This window comes from Falco punctatus (assembly GCF_963210335.1).
Source record: "Falco punctatus genome assembly, chromosome: 2".
In the NCBI taxonomy this organism is placed as follows: Eukaryota; Metazoa; Chordata; class Aves; order Falconiformes; family Falconidae; genus Falco; species Falco punctatus.
In genome coordinates this window covers 62,571,081-62,588,034 of record NC_137581.1, presented here as the reverse complement: position 1 = coordinate 62,588,034, position 16,954 = coordinate 62,571,081, and the positions used below count along the sequence as shown (strand labels likewise).

The window sequence follows — 16,954 nt, the reverse complement described above, 5'->3', positions numbered from 1 at the left end:
TTGGGTACAGAAATGTCAAATCTCTGGATTCCAGTCAGGCTTAAGCATGAAATAAATAGTGCTTTAAGCCTCTGCCCTGCCAGAAACTATGAACCTCTCCTGAGCACACACATGGGCTGAAAATTGAAGTAGCACTTTAGGGTCAGAAAATAGAGTCTGGTAGTTTAGCAATGGTTTTCAGACAATAGCTGTGGGCTTAGGGAGCTAAATTCCAGCTCAGACAACTTCAGGTGCCTTCAACTCTTTTCACTATCATCTCCTGGGGAAACATGGGAGGCAGAACCAACTACACTAAGAAAAACAATATTACATTACGTTGCATGCAGAATTCACTGCCAACAGTGTTTCCAATAAAAGAGTAATTAATGAATGATTAGTAATTGCCACTAAGCTCTTTGGCAGACAAAAAAGTGAATTGAAAAACATTGCTAATAGAAAATACACTTTATCTCCACAAATTAAACAAGCTACAAGGTTTGATGAAGATGACAGGATTAACATGCATACAGGTTACGTATGTACATGCATACAGGTACATTTTCTGGTTTTCCTTCCAGTCCTTTTGAAAAGATAGTGGGCAGCCTAAGTAAAAAGTCTTCTGTAAAAAATTACTGTACATAACAAACTCAAGCTTTTCAGGAAGAATTTAGATGAGAGTTATGTATACTGCCAACACTTGGTTCTTCTCTAGCAGATAATAGTTAAACTAGAAATATTTTAAAAACTGCACATGAACAGTAAAATACTGGTATGGTACTAAATCTTACTGCTCCATATCAAATCATAACATGTATATCAAGACAGTAGCCTTTTCTCATGGAAAATCTTTACTATAAAACTAAAGCATAATTATGTTTATAAATTATACTAACAAATGACTTATACTATAAAATATTATTATCAGTAAAAGTAAAGTAGACCTAAAAATAAACATAGATTTGAGAGTTTTATTCTATAATTGTATCATGTTCCCTTACTAATGATGACAACAGAAGGCAGAAGTGTACTCTTGACGTGCAATTCTAAGAGTGCTTGTATGCCAAAATGGCATATCTTGCAGATATCAAGGGAATTTAATCTTGAGATTAGTGCACACTCACAGAGATAATCTACTTTCACTGGATTTAGCACTAATAAAACCAAACAGAACTAACGCCCTTCCAATTTGGTGTGGCTATTTTCCTATGTGGCATAATAATACTTCTCATTGTAAGAGCTCTGACTTGGACAGTGTCTCAGGCCAACTATTCCAATATTACACCAGCAGCAAACATGGTACTAGGATTCTAGTAACTATTTAGTCTAAGCCAAAACTAGTACCAAAACCAGCGGATCCTGCCAGTCCTGCTCCAGCAACTCATTCCATTTTAGGGGAACTTGGCTTTGGAATGGATTCAGGTTAAAATAGGTCCTCAATATCACCACCACTCTCCCAAGTACAATTTTGACCTGTGAGGATTTCTCCAGTCCAGTTCACCACGCCACTACCAGAATATCTGTGATGACACAAACGATGGAGTGGAAATGAAAAAATGAGCAGACAAAGATAGAAGGGCAGAAGCACTCCTAGCCAGCTTATTCCAGTGTAACGCTCATGGATCTATGAGTCCTTTTCACTTGTTCATCCACTGCCTCCTTCCTTCTGAGCACTTATATGAAATGGCCTCCTCTCTGAGTTCCCCCATCTTCATTCAGCCTGTGATTCCACATTAGAAGAAAGTATATTTTTTTACTTAAAAAAATTACTAGGCACACTTATCACACTATACGTGCATGCATAGAAATGTAACCACAATTCAGCTTCATAACTGGAGGTATTTCAAAATTACAGACCATAGGCCAAACATACACAATTTCTTACTCAGGAATGAAGAGCATGCTTGATAAGAGAGGCTGGAGAAAACAAAATAAAACACAAAAGCTTGGAGTATTTCAGAACTGCAGAATTGCAGTTATTTGGTTCTAATAGGAAATGAAACTGAGATCTTGAAAACCTCTCCACAAACCCCTCTTGAAGTGAAAAATTAAAGAAAAACTGACTGGAGGCTTTACTATGTGCCCTCAAGGCCAGAAAGTAAGCCTTGCTCTATGCTGTTCATTAGCATAACTGTAACAAGGAATCATCCCTCACAGTGATGAAAGAACCTCCTCTTGCTGATAGCTAATGTTGCTTTACAGCTGAAATAGCAAGAAAGAAGAAAACCATTTTGATGACACAGAAGTGCATGCACACACAGAGGATCAGGTGATAGCAAGGGGGTAGATTAATAACTTGTGTTCCATCATGAATATTATTCATATTATTATTATTATTGTTGTTGTTGTTCTTGTTGTTATTATTGTTGTCAGAAAACCAATGGAAATTTCCTGTATTACCTTTACTTTCCAGACATCAATTATTTAGATTCTACCAACAGACCAACATAATGAGAATATCCCATTTTTAATACCTCTTTATGAACTTCTAGAAGATCTCAGTTCCCTTCTGTTGTCTCATTTAGTGGTCGGAGAAAGGTATTTACAAATAACTGTTTCTAGCTGTTTCTGTTAAGTTGCAGCTATACTTATCTCTTGTTCCAAATTACCAGATGCTTTCCTTTCAGCTTCCATTTTCACAAGTGACCTTTAGATCCAATTTGTTATTCACATAAAGGAAACTTAAGGACGGCATATCTATAGGTTGCCTTTGTGTGATACGGAGATGTCTTGCCAAACGCTGATGCTATCAACAGAGTGCTCTCATGTCACATTCTCCATCAGGTCACTGATTTATAATAAGGTAAGGTGGGCTGGGCAGGGATCAAGATAGCGGGGCTTAACACGTGCCTTGATATCCTTATACAAAATCATCAGTAGCATCCTTGATAGCAAAGCCATTTATTATTAAGTAAAATATATTTTGTGTACTACTATACAATACTTGGCGGTTAGCCTTTTTCTTTAAGTGTTAGTAAATATTATTATCTGCTTCTTCTCTGTCTACACTTACAGACAACTTCACAAAGATAGTAATAAATTAGCAGTGTCCCAAGTTCCTACTTTGAAAAAAATGCTGAAAACTGTGCCTTAGGATATTTCTTATTTGTTATCAAAATGATTATACCTAAACAGGAGTTAATATTTATGAGAAGATAATATGAACATACATTAAATATTTCCTAATACTGCTTGTACCTCTGCTTAAATGTCATTCCTCACTGGATAAATACAGAACTATTCCAGTCTGATTAGGTTATAAAAAGGTGAACATTTCTTTCAACCAATCAACACTCACTTCCACATATAGTTAATTTATATATTTATGATTTAGAAACTTAAAAACTATGCTTTTAAAAGAAACATTTAATTACTATATTCAGATGTATTTGAAGACTTAATATACAGAACTTCAAATACTCACAGGAGTCTGTATTTACACAAACAGAATGAAACATAAATAGATATGTATGATTGTATTTATGTGTTCATTTTAGCTCTTATAACATCTAAACAGCATTATTAGCTGCTTTTGAGTATCATATGCTCCCCATTTCATAATATTCAATTTTCTTATAATTAAGAGATAATTCAAGAGCAATTACAGGATTTATCCAATGGATCAGCCTTTATTCCTGGCCAAATCAAAATCAACCTTTTTAATTTTTTCCCCATTTTTTCATAATCTTGAAAGTTATTTATTATTGAAACAACACTGTGAATAAAGGAAACAGTTAAAGTTTGTTTTGAAGCTGGAGAGCAAAATAACAAGCTCATGGCCACACAAACATGTGAGGCAGGGTGGAAGGTCCAATAGAAGTGCCCCACCTCAGATGTTTATAATTTAGTCAAGGAATTCCCATTTTTATTGTCATTAGATTCTATTCCTAATCCTGATCCACATAATATTAGCAACACACAGAGCAGTTTTGAATTCTTTACCATTAACTCTTTGTTCCTAATTAGATGCTTCTAGATGGAGTGGTAATTCCCCAAGAGAATTTATGAACTTGATATGTAATTAAACCTTTTTCAGTTCTATCTTGCTCTCATGTATGATACAGAGATCAGTACACAGAAAGAAATCAGCTGGAGGAAAAAATAAAATGGAAATTCCAACTGCTGAGTCCTGGGGGAAACAGTTGAAAGGCAAGAGTTACAAATTAGTTAATAGAAAAATTAATTTTCACCTGAGGATAAAGCACTGGGGATGCTGCTCCTGGAATAGCATGTGGTAAGCTCTTTCAGCACAGGAAAATATATGTGGGGGAAGTGAGGAACACAGTTTTCCAGAGTTACTTAAATAAAGCTGGGTGACCTGAAAAATTGTAGAAAATTAATATGATCAATACATTTCAAACTAATTATGTTTCACCCTCCTAATCCTGAGTCTCTAACCATTATGAACTGAAACTCTGTATGTATATAAGCGGTACAATTACAGTATCTATGAAGATTTTAATTAAAGAAAACAGGAGCTGTAAGCATAGAAGATTTAATTAAGATACAAAATCAAATACAACTAGCGGACTCAATAATACTGGATTGTTCACTGAGTAAAACAAAACTTAGCAATTTACTTTTTTATACCTCATGTTTATAGTTCTTCAATGTCTTGACTTAAAAATCTTAGAAAATTAAATATTATCATCCCATGAAAAGTTAAAATTGAAATTGAAGGCTAAAGTTATAACCTAATTCATTTATTACATGACAGAGCGGTCTCCCACAAATATGCTCTATGCAACATAGAATAACTTCTGTGATACACATAGCTGGCAACATGTACAATCCTTAAAGCTTAAATACAAGTAGAACCAGTTATCTGCTACTGAAAGGTCAATGTTTTTTGGAGAACATCCTGATGTTCTTTCAGGTAATATCAAGCAGATTTTAGAAAAAGTAAGACAGTCTGCTAATATCTACAATTCTGTTCTTTCAGTTTTAGGTAAGACTGTGAAACACCATGCCATTTTACAAATATCCTTAAAGAAACAATTTTACCTACTTTTTATACAGCTTTTGCCAGATCTTCTTATGGTTTTAGAACATTAACACAGACTCTACAGAAACTCATGGCAGCTAGGGGACAACTGGAACACTGTGGAGCATCTAGAATGATACTGGATGCTATCACTTCAGCAACCAAACCCCTTCCTTTGCATCATATCCTGTTTTTCTCCAACTATTCTCTAGCAGCCTCTCCCTCACAGTGCCATTTTGGATTTATTCCTTTCTCCAAACTAATCAGGTTCTTATCACCCCTTCCTGTCCCATGCCTGTCTTACACATTTAGATATTAAACTATTGAATTTCGGGGCATCTACAACGCTGTCACTGAATGTGGCTCCATGACACAGCTCTACTTTTTTTCAGGACTTTCGATCTATCGGAATAAATAAGATTAAATCCATACTGATTCTCAAAAAAATCATTTCAGCATGTCACAAGGCAGAAGGAAAAATCTTCACACACTTATGCTCATTGCATAATGTTGCAAGTGCTTTGTAACTTTATATATTTTTCTAACACATGAACTTCAAGAATATATTTCCCTTAATCCAACACAAGTAAATTCTGCACAAATGTAACACAGCAGGATGACCGTAGCACATGCACTTCTACAAACAGTTACGATACCTTTGAAGTGGTGTCTGCATGTTCCTAGTAGTATAGCTCTACTATAATACATAATGTCATAGTACAGTGTATTTCCATGTAAAAATGCATTGATATTATAAACTACAAATTGCATTGCATTGCACTGCATATAAAGCAATGTGTATCAGTGTCTATTGATGTATGATTCTTCATGTCATCTCAGAGTGAATAATTGTTTATATAAAGATTTATTTTAGTAGTATTCCATTGGAAGTATGTGTGGGATGTCAGTGTAGGTTAACAAAATAATGATTGCTGAGAAGTTATGAAAAGTGGTTTTAAAAAAGAGAAGAAAAACTAAAGTGTTGCTGCTGTTGTAGAATGTACATGATAATCTTTTCATTGCTTCATCCTGGTTTTAAAAATAGTATCATGCCTGATGCATCTTTGCATTCTCTTTTTTTTGACAGCTAACAAAACACACACCTGAAACAAAAATGCTAACTAATGAACCACATTATACAGCATGTCAGTGTCTACTGAGGATAGACCGTCTAACGCTTACAGACTTCAATATAATACCAGCTAAGCTGCTGCAGCATATATGAGCATTTCAAACACAGAGAAAACAAATCTTTATTACAGCCATGGGTTGGGTTTTTGATCATCTGGGAAAAACCCACCCACAATACCAAACAGATAATAATGACAGAGTAAAAGCAATGATCATCCAAGGTGACCCAAACAATTAAAGGACAAAAAGTGTCTTATGGTAACTTCTAAAATAGATCTGTCACAGAGAGGTCAAGAGAACATGCAGCAGATCTCCAGGAAACATTTTAATATGTAAGCCTGCAACGTAAATTCATTTTCTTTACAGTTCTCTCTTGGTGCACAAAATCACGTATCTAATGTAAAACACACAATGACAGGAAAAAATACCACCATCTAAAACCTGGGGGATGATGGATGATTTCCATTTCTAGAAGCTCAATTTAGACTCCCAACTTAGAATCTGCTGCTTCTGCCATTGAATGTCACAGCATTTCTTCCTCTCAAATTCACTACTGATAGACACAAAGCCACCTGACATAGCAAACAGCCACAGACTACAATTTTCTTACCGAATTTTGAATCCTTTATAGTTCTTGTAAGCTAAATAAACATATTTGAACACTCCCTAACATAACAGGGAGCCTGACCAGTGTGCAGTAATGTGATCCCAGTGCATCAACGACAAAATATCGGGGGGGGGGGGGGGATATAAATTAACAGTTATGCTAACACAATGTCTCAAAAATGGCTGAGTGAGGATGAAGGAAAGATCAAGTAATTTGCATTTCTGTTACTCCCACTGATCTACAAAGTCCGCTTCAGTTAGTATCGATGTCTAGGTACTGAAAAAATAAGCCTCTTGTAAATAACTAGGCTGCCTCATAAATGAAATATTAGAAAGGTAAGGGCACTACAATTCAAAAGAGAAACATGTGAAGTGCTTTTTAAGTGGCCTTATGCATACGACGGTAGACACATGGGCTCAGGTCCCCTTTGCCCATACACTGCCTGTGCCCAACACAAGCCTGAGCACTTTGCACTCATTGCCTGTATGGTGTCTGAACTGAGCACCTTTGTGCGGAGCACAGCCACTTGCAGCCTTTCTGCACCATTCAAGGTTATTATCTCTGTAATTGTGTTTTGGGCAGGGGAGGTGTGAACCCAACCAACCACTGCATGAAGTATGCATCTATTTTTGCAAGTTTGGCTGTGGCAGAGACCACCATCATGTTATACAACAGAAACTATATTTAAAGAATCAAAAGTGCTACTGTTCATACAAAATGTTAGCTAGATAGCTATTTTACAAATAAGACACAGCCAAAATTGTAGTATCTTGAATGAAATAATAATAATAAAAAAGCTAAAATGTTTAAACTAAGATGCTCCCAACATTAAAAAAGGGCATATATGTTAATTAATTCTAGGGGTTTGGCCTGCCAAATCAACTATATGAATCCACTGAAAAAGATCCACACTGTTATGTTTTAGAGAATGCTTACCATGGTAGAATAAATAGGAAGTTCTTTAAATGGGTTAACAAGCAACAGTATATCACCAATGTAGGTCTGAAAAAAGAAAATATAATTGCCTTATTAAGTAATACATTAAATCTTCTAGGATGCTAATGGTTTTCTTCTAGAATGGACTTTTGCCAAACCCTCTTAAATCTAGCTATCAACATACCAAACACAATTCACAAATTCAGAGCTTTTAACTTCATAACTTTAAAATGAGATCCAAATTTACAATTCAGACAGCATTAATTATTCTTTTTGTAATAAAACTGAGTTCTTCATAAGGGAAAATTATGCAAAGAAGAATTGCACTGCATATATTATTGGTAGGCTATTTGAAAGTTAATTTGTAATTTACTGTTTGTTAAACTACAAAAATGTGACACGCCTACCACAAAAACAAGTTCCTTAAGCAATTTTTAATGCAATAGATGACATAACTCAGAAATGCTATATTGTTTACCCAGAACTGATACATTAAAATGTGTTGCTTGTGCGATAAGACCGAGCAATTGATACATAAATAAGTATTTATGCATGGTTATATGGATATGAACATACATACATGCATATAGAAAAAAAATCCTGTCTATATTAAAAATAGCAAACCATCCACTGATTGCAAATGTGCCAGGATTTTACTATTTCATATTTAAACACCCAGATGTGAAAGATGTATAAGACTATATAGGTCACCCTTGTTGCTATACTTCTCACCACACATGAGCAGCTGCTGCTGTATTATGCTCTTAGAATGCAAAAATGTCAGACCTCTGTCCCTGAAGAGGTCAGACAGAAAACCATCATGCGAACAGTCCCAGTCATGCTGCCTTTTTCAAAATGAAGTATATTGATTTGAAGAGGTGGAAAATATTGCCTTTCATAGTAAATTTACTATTTTTCTTCTGAAATGCAGTAATTTATTTCCTCTCTCTCACCCATCCTGATTTCACTGTTGGGTTTTCCTGCAGAATGGAACTTCATTAAGTTTCATAAAACATGAAACAGGAAGCATTCAGTGCTAAGGAGTATTTTCATTTGAAACTGGAGTCCAAGGACTTTTCCTTCTAAGCCTGAGAAGCAAATCACCCAAAGATGCAAAGGTTTTCAGCATTGATGCTGACACTCTACCAAAGCACAACGGCTGCTGTTGAGCAGAATATTAATGATCACTGCCTATAAATTTCCATTATGCTAAGAAGCATGCCAGAGCAGGGTACAAGATCCTCTTAAGTGAAATCTTCAGTATTTTAAAATAAAAGAAGGCTTCCTTTTTATAAATACTAAATATCTGTGGATACTCCTGAATTCAGTTAGCTAACTATGTTTGGCACCTTTGAAAATCAGATAAAGCAAAAGAAATATTCATCATTAAATAAGATTTGATCCATGATTCTAGAAACCAGAATTCTTTTTATCATTGAATGCCATAACACTTAGAACTGATTTTCTCATCATTTCAAAGGTATTCACAGCAACATGCCAATTCCCCATGTTCCTTTAGTCTAAACAGTGCAATCAGCTTATACATTTAAAAACAAATTGAATGTTTCACATTAACATGCTACTCAGCTGTTCAGTAAGTTAGAAATGTTATGAAGATACAAAAACAATTCAAGTACAGATTTTTCTCCAGAAGTAATCTACGCCTAATCAGATACCTCCTGAGTTTATTATCGCATAACCAGGAAAACCTGCTTTAAAAAAATCTTGCTATAATTATTTCATTTGGTATCTAGGTGATTAACATTACAATATAGAGAATGATTTCTGTAATACAGGAAGAGATAATGATCAATTAATTCTCCCATACTGAATTCTAAGCTTTGATAATTTAAATTTTGTTTAAATTTCCAGTAATCATGTGCTCTCTTAAAATTAACATAATGTTAAAGACGGAAGGATCTTTTGGTGGTTTGAGAAGGAAGTTTACATGTGCCCATCAATTTTTACCAATACCTTTCCTCTGTGAAAAAAACACACATAAATTGTATCCAAACCTATCTGAGGTGTTATTCCATTTTTATTTTTTTTTATATATATAAAAGCTTGAGAAATTGCAGGGCTTACACATGCATATGTCCTGATCCATTTAAATATTAGTCATGAGACTGGGGCAAGTTACTGTCCAATAATTATAATAGTAATCCCATTTTTCCTATTCTCTCATTTGCTCTTTTTTGAAATCTCACTGTTGATAGATGAATAGCAACTCACATATATCTGATTATTATTGAAACGCTTCTGAATCTCATAAAGCAGGCTGCTGTCTGTTAGCTCACTCAAAGAAGCCAGGTCATCATTTGGAGCTGGAGGCATTAGCTTGATCTAGAAAACACAATTTAGAGAAATAAAGTAATTTATTTCTTTCATCTTGTACTGCAATATTCTGACCTGAAGTATAAACCCGGATCACCAGAATTTATGGACAAAAAAGTACTAGGAAATCAGAAAGCTGTCACTCCTCCCAGACAATTACACATCAATTATCTTAAGCAAGAGAAGAACATAAAAAATTATTGTCCGTGTTAAGGTATAAAACTGCAGGAGTCTGACGGGCTCTTAAGAACATAGACCCCTATTAGAGTGCAATTGGCTGTCCCTGAACCCATACAGATTCTCAACTGAAATGCAGGTCTCCTGTGGTCTTCATTAAATGTTTATGGCAAAAGAAATCAACACTATAAAAGTTTAGTAACCTATTTATTGCCCAGTATTCAACAAAGATCTCATACTACTTTTCATCATACAGGATTTAAAATTCTATTAGATTTTTTCCTGCACAATAGAACAAAGTTAATAAGAAGTGGGAATCATGTTGTCAAGGTCATCAGAAGGGGTTCAGAAGCAGCTACTTTAGCCAAAATTGGTGAATGAAATGAGCTTAATATTTTTGACGCTTTGAAGGAATAATATAAGCTCTACAAGGCAAAGCACATGCTAAGGAAAAAAAAAACAAACAACCAAACAAATTCAAAATGCAGAATAGGACAGAAAGAAAAAGAATCAGTGATAATGGAAATTGGATTACAGACAAAATAAACATTGATACATTAAGCAGTGTGATTATAAATTATGATCTACACTTAAAATGTAGGTTGATTCCTTTTTTATGTCAGCCTGAAGAAAAACATTTTTGCATGTCAGCAGAATACCTAGAAACAGAAAATTCTCATGTGAACAATGGTGGAATTATTTAAATTGTTTGTTCAGAGTTTACTAAAATATTCTCTCAGTGTCAATTTTGACGATGGACAATGAAGATGAAACTCCATTGTTCTACATTGTTCCATTGTTCTGCTTAAGATGAAGGCTCAGGAGAAAAGCAGACGCTGTCCTTTCTTGGAGAGCAGCTCAGCATCTTCAGCCTCTGGCAGTGGCATGTGGCAGGAAATCAGTGACAGAAGCAGAGAACAGACTGGGAGATTTTGGATGAGATATGGTGTGTGCTTCTGGCAAGGAGAAGACCCCAAAGACTACAGATAGTGGTGTTTAATACTGGGGATCTGATCCTGAACTACTGAACTTCCATTGTTTCCATGGTTTCATGGTCTAGGTGAGAAATCACAACACTCTGGGGTTGTCTTCCTACATTTCCCAGAACTGTATGGTATGATACTGCTAAGTAACTTATCGTAATGAAATAAGACTAACAATTGCTCTTTATCTCAGTGTTTCAAGATTCTTGAAACATATACACATACACACTCATTCACGTGCAATTTTTAGGCAACCATGAGCAAACACTGGGAAGTTTGCAGTCATAAACAATCAGGATGAATTAGATCTGTGTCCTGGTTTCAGCTGGAATAGAGTTGTTCTTATTATCTGGTGCAGTGCTGTGTTTTGGCTCTGATGTGAGAACAATGCTGACAGGACACTGTTGATTTTTAGTTGTTGCTGGGTGATGTTTATACTAAATGAAGGACTTTTCAGTTCCTTGGGCCCCGCCAGCAGGAGGGCTGGAGGGGCACAGGAAACTGGGGGAGGACACAGCCAGGACAGGAGACCCAAGTTAGCCAAAGAGGTATTCCATACCATATGGCGTCATGCCAAGTATATAAACTGGGGGAAGAAGAAGGAAGGTGGGGACATTTGGCATCATGGCGTTTGTCTTCCCAAGTAACTGTTACATGTGACGGAGCCCGGCTTTCCTGGGGATGGCTGAACAGCTGCCTGCCGGTGGGAAGTGGTGAATGAATCCCTTGCTTTTGCTTTGCTTGTGTGCATGGCTTTTGCTTTACCTATTAAACTGTTCTTATCTCAACACTTGAGTTCTACATTCCTTTCTGATTCTCCTTCCCATCCCTCTGAGTGAAGGGCAGTGAGCAAGTAACTTTGTGGTACTCTGTTACTGGACAGGGTTAAACCACGACAATCTGACTTTGTACCTTCTCTAATTCCTAGATCTTTGACTCTATGAATATTTTTCTTCTAAAAAGAAGTACTGAATACCAGTATGAAAATATTCAATGAACAGTCATAGAAGAAATGGCATTTCTTATTCGTCTATTCTACCAAGAAGAAAGAAATGATGCACACCAGACATCACAATCACAGAACCACTAGACCTTATAACATAAACCAAAATCTTGTTTCTTCTGTTGAAATATTTCACCAGCTTTACTCAGACTCATATGCTGGCATGGTACAAATGAAGTTACAAAAACCTCAAACCTTCTCTAGTCTACAAAAAGAGAAATACAAATATGAATTCTGGAATATCAACTTCCCACTTCATTTTACACTAAATATTCTTGCAGAATCAAGGTGTCTGTCAAAAAGAGGACTGCTTTCACATCAGCACAAACAAAACGCAAGAGACACCCTTTTTATCTGTACTTATTGCATGTTTGACTTATGCCATGCTACTATGAACATTTTATCTTAGATTCCAAGTTTCTTTATAGCCTTAGCTATCCTAACATTATGCAGCTGCTTACAGTCCAAAGAGTCAAGTACTGTACTTGTTTTCAGTCACTTGCCCAACTCAACCTAATCTTGTCTTTCTCTAAGTCCAGTACTGAATAATGAGATACAAGCTTAATTACTAAAGAAACTGCAAAATAAAGCAAAATTAATTTGAAAGTATTACATAAAATGTAATAAATTAAATTAAGGAGGTAAAGGGTCTAGAAAACAAGCCTTATGAGGAATGGCTGAGGGAACTGGAGTTGTTTAGCCTGGAGAAAAGGAGGCTGAGGGGACACCTTACTGCTCTCTCCAACTACCTGGAAGGAGGTTGTAGCGAGGTGGGTGTAGGTCTCTTCTCCCAGATAACTAGTGACAGGACAAGAGGATACGGCCTCAAGTTTTGCCAGCGGAGGTTTAGATTGGATATTAGGAAAAATGATCTTCACTGAAAGGGTTATCAAGCATTGGAACAGGCTTCCCAGGGAAGTGGTGGAGTCACTGTCCCCAGAAGTACTTAAAAGATATGTACACATCATGGTTTAGTGGTAGATTTTGCAGAGTTAGTTAACAGTTGGACTTGATGATCTTAAGGGTCTTTTCCAATCTAAATTTCCAATCTAAATTCTATGATGCTGTGTATGAAGCCATACTTCCCCACTGAGGAAAAATACACGTAAGAAGGGCTTGCAAGGTCCCAGGTTCTACTGAGTCCCAAAGCCTTGCAATACCTTTTATCTGTGGAGAGTATGCTTCTATTCTTTTCTCTACTCCAAGCACTATAGCTAGTACTGCATTGTTGTCTCTTACAATAGCTCTGGCTTGGAAATTTTCACAATAATATTGGGAACTTCAAAATACTTCCATTTTGGGACTGACACAGTGACTGGAAAAATGTTGGGACCCCTGCTTTAGTCTTTCATAATTTCCTTACTATGTGCCTAAGGACAAATCCATTCAGTAGAAAATGATGCTCAAAACAAGTATATGAGGAAACAGGCAAAGTCCTCACAGAAAGCTGCCTCATTTTTTTATCAGCTCTACAGGCAACAATGTTGACAGCTAAAATGGTATATGTAAACCCCATATGCATACAACAGCATGAAAATTAGCAAGAGATTTCTCAATGTTTTTCCACTCACCCACTAAAACAGGAAAGGCGGGCACTAACATGCATTCCATTTGCAACACACATTGAACTGGACTGATAAAGTAGCAACCCATAGAAAATGTAAGGAAAGCATACCTTACAACAGTAGCTCTAGATGTACTAGCTGCATAGATGTAAAAGGGCAAGAAGGCAGTAGTGTCCAATCAAACTTTAATGATGCATTCTATTTCCTTATTTCCCCATAAAAAATGTGGGAAAACACCTCTCATTCCATTAAGCCCAAAAAGCAATAAATGTATAACTGCAAAAGAGTATCTTAAGAAGATTACTTACTAGACTTAGCTAATTTAGTGATTATGTTTTAAATGTACATGTAAAATCTACTTGCTCCAACATGTAAACTGTGAAATAGGCCAGCTGAAAATTTTAGAACGTATCTTCCCACAGTCTTCATCTCACTAATTCATTTATTTCAGAAGAGATGTACTCTAAAATGGTGGAGTCTATCAAAATACTACTGTAACTATTCTCCTTTTTTCTGTCTATTTAAAACACATTCCTCTTAAAATATTTCTATTTTCAGAACAAGACAAACATACACAAGTTGCCTGCTATATCTGTGTCTTTCTGTCTACCTATTCTACAGGTTTATTCCTCATCTCACTGAAGTGAATGTGGATTTTTCTGTCACACAGAAGATAACATATCTTGCTCTTTTTATTTTTATTCATGGAAGTTGGATGCAAGGCTGGTTAGAAAACAAGAATTCCACTTGGCAAAAAAAAAGTAAATTACATTTTGACATTTGGTTTTGATGATGCACATTGGAATAGAACAAAGCGAACAAAAGAATTCCAAGAACTTTTTAAAATGCCTTGTAGAGGGAAAGCAGATGAAAGTCAGAAGCCTGTGGACTCCCTTCCTTATTAGTGTGCTTACTTGGCTTGCAGGAACAAAGCAGGTGTGGGTCTTTGCTAAACTCCCTTATGTGCTATCAAAACTCCTAACACCTGTGCCAGAGAGTGAGCTTCTCTTAATCTATCTCTATAAAGATTAAACTTATTCTAGGATAGAGGCAAATGTCTTAATTTGTAAATAAAAGAAGGGTTTGGATTCAAGCACTACCCTGGGATTCTCCATATTTTCTGAACTGTTAGCACATTTCCTTGTATGTTCTTGGTTCATGTCAGCTAGCACTCACGCAGATAATGCCCGGATATCATTCAGGTCAAACATCAATGGTCATTCCTCATAGGATGTTAGGGCATAGCCCCATCTTTTGAGGGAGAAAAGAGTTTTGTCCTAAGGATGCACACTGATGTGTCCCATATAGCCCTAGGCCATAGAACAGGCCCTGGCTTGTTTTTATTTCATAATGTAAGTATAATAAAAAATGCTGACTCTATAGGTAGATGGTTAGAAAGGTGAAGTACTCAGTTAAATTCCAAGTAAGGGAATAAAAATCTTTTTCCATCAACTTCTTTTTTCCACAAAGTTTAGGATGTGGTGATTCAACATTTTCTAACAGACTCTTTCCATCAAAATTTGCAGGTCAATGAGGAAATAAATCACATAGAAATAGGAAACCAAATGCCTTAAACTCACAAGTGATTTTAGTTGGTACTAAAATATTTACATTATTAATAAGTTATTTGTGGACACCTTCAAATTCTGTTCTTACCTACTTTTATGAGCACATAGATTAGTTTTCTCTATTTTTTCACCTTGATGCATGTATCTGGCTATTATACTCATTGCATGATGCATATTTTACAAGACATAAATGAAAAATAACTGTAAAAAAAGCATAAGTTCCAATATAACTATGCCTCTGGAAGTTACTAGTTTTTAAGATTTTTGTAATGCTAATAATGAAGGTTCTTATTTTTCATGTAAATTATGTACACTTAACAGCATTCACATCTGTTTAAATAAAAACATCTAATGTTTTTTAATTTTTTACATACTTGGTCACTGAAATAAGTATGCAATCTAGCTCTTTGTGTAATACTACAATATACACAGTCGTCCCTTGTGTATGTAGTGATACTAGAACAATCAAAAGGGCATCAGGATAGTCTGTCACACAGTTCACATGGCCAACAATATGTAAACAAGAATTATAAGACAAAGACAAAAGATTTTTTTTAAAAAACACCCAATTAAGAATCAGAAAAAAAATAATCTATATTTGTTTGTAGCATGAAGCACGTAACTCAATTCCAGGCCAGTAATTTCAGTCTGCTATCGAAAAAATATCCTTCCCAGCTGAGAGGAAGAGAAATTGCCAGCTATAATAAAATTCTGAACTGCTTGCTTTGTTTGGCAGCACAGACTCTGTCATTACAGATGATCAAAGAACATCTTTTACCTAGGAAAAAGCAAAAACTAATACAAGACAAGAGAGACACAAAATGCTTTATCGATGTAGTCATTTGATTCCCATCTCCTATGCTTCATGTAATAAAAATCTTACTTCATGAGAAATAATATTTTTGTAAGGCTCTTTTTCATCATTTCTGCAATTAAAAAATCTGGAGGCTACATATAAATTTGAGCTGTTAGTTTTCTGAAAGCCAAAAAAGTTACGAGCTTTCTCTATTAAAAATGCATGTTTCAGATGTATTAAATGATTTTCTTTCTCTCTGATCACCCAGTAAAGGCTTAATCTGCATGCCATATTGCCTAAGAACACATGATATTTCTGACACAAAGCACACCAAATATCATGCTCATCTATTTCAATAATATATGTACATAAACCCCAAGAATTCTATCGAAAAATTACACAGAACATGATTACTCTGAGTGTAGTTTGGAATGCAACCGGTAAGAATAAAAGATAGTGAAACTCATTAGACTCTGTTTCAATTCCTGCCCAAGAGGCAGGGATAGTGGGAAGGGGTTAAAAGGCTTCCTTTGGTATCAGCACTAAATAAAAAATTTAATTTCCAAGTTGTGGAATAATAAAAGAAGTTAATAAAATGTGTTACTTGGAAATATCATCTCTGAAAACGAAGATCTACATATTATGTACACAAATATGGATATGATACACATGTACCTACAGTTCATAATGCATGGCAAGTAGTACAGTATATAATCATTGTATTTCCAGCACCACAATTATGTCACTTCAAAAAGAAAATACTCATCTATTCATTCAACAAAATATGGGAATTCTTTTGTTTACTAAAATTAAACTATTTCCTGAAGTGATTAAACTGTTTCTCTTTTGCCCATAAGAGCTAAAGCTTATTAAGCCCTTGCCAGCTGAAAAGTT

The 16,954-nt window shown here is 35.5% G+C and overlaps 1 protein-coding gene across 4 annotated transcripts in view; it reads right to left on the bottom strand.

Moving 5' to 3' along the window:
• Positions 1-16,954, bottom strand: part of MYO16 (myosin XVI) — a 452,710-nt gene that overhangs the window by 174,595 nt on the left and 261,161 nt on the right. For all 4 annotated transcript variants that reach the window (XM_080377718.1, XM_080377716.1, XM_080377717.1 and 1 more), the window contains 3 exons: positions 9,867-9,977; positions 7,635-7,700; positions 4,167-4,294 (listed from right to left, as the gene is read on the bottom strand). In XM_080377718.1, the coding sequence (XP_080233844.1) occupies positions 4,167-4,294; positions 7,635-7,700; positions 9,867-9,977 (305 nt within the window). The remainder of the gene's footprint in view (positions 1-4,166; positions 4,295-7,634; positions 7,701-9,866; positions 9,978-16,954) is intronic.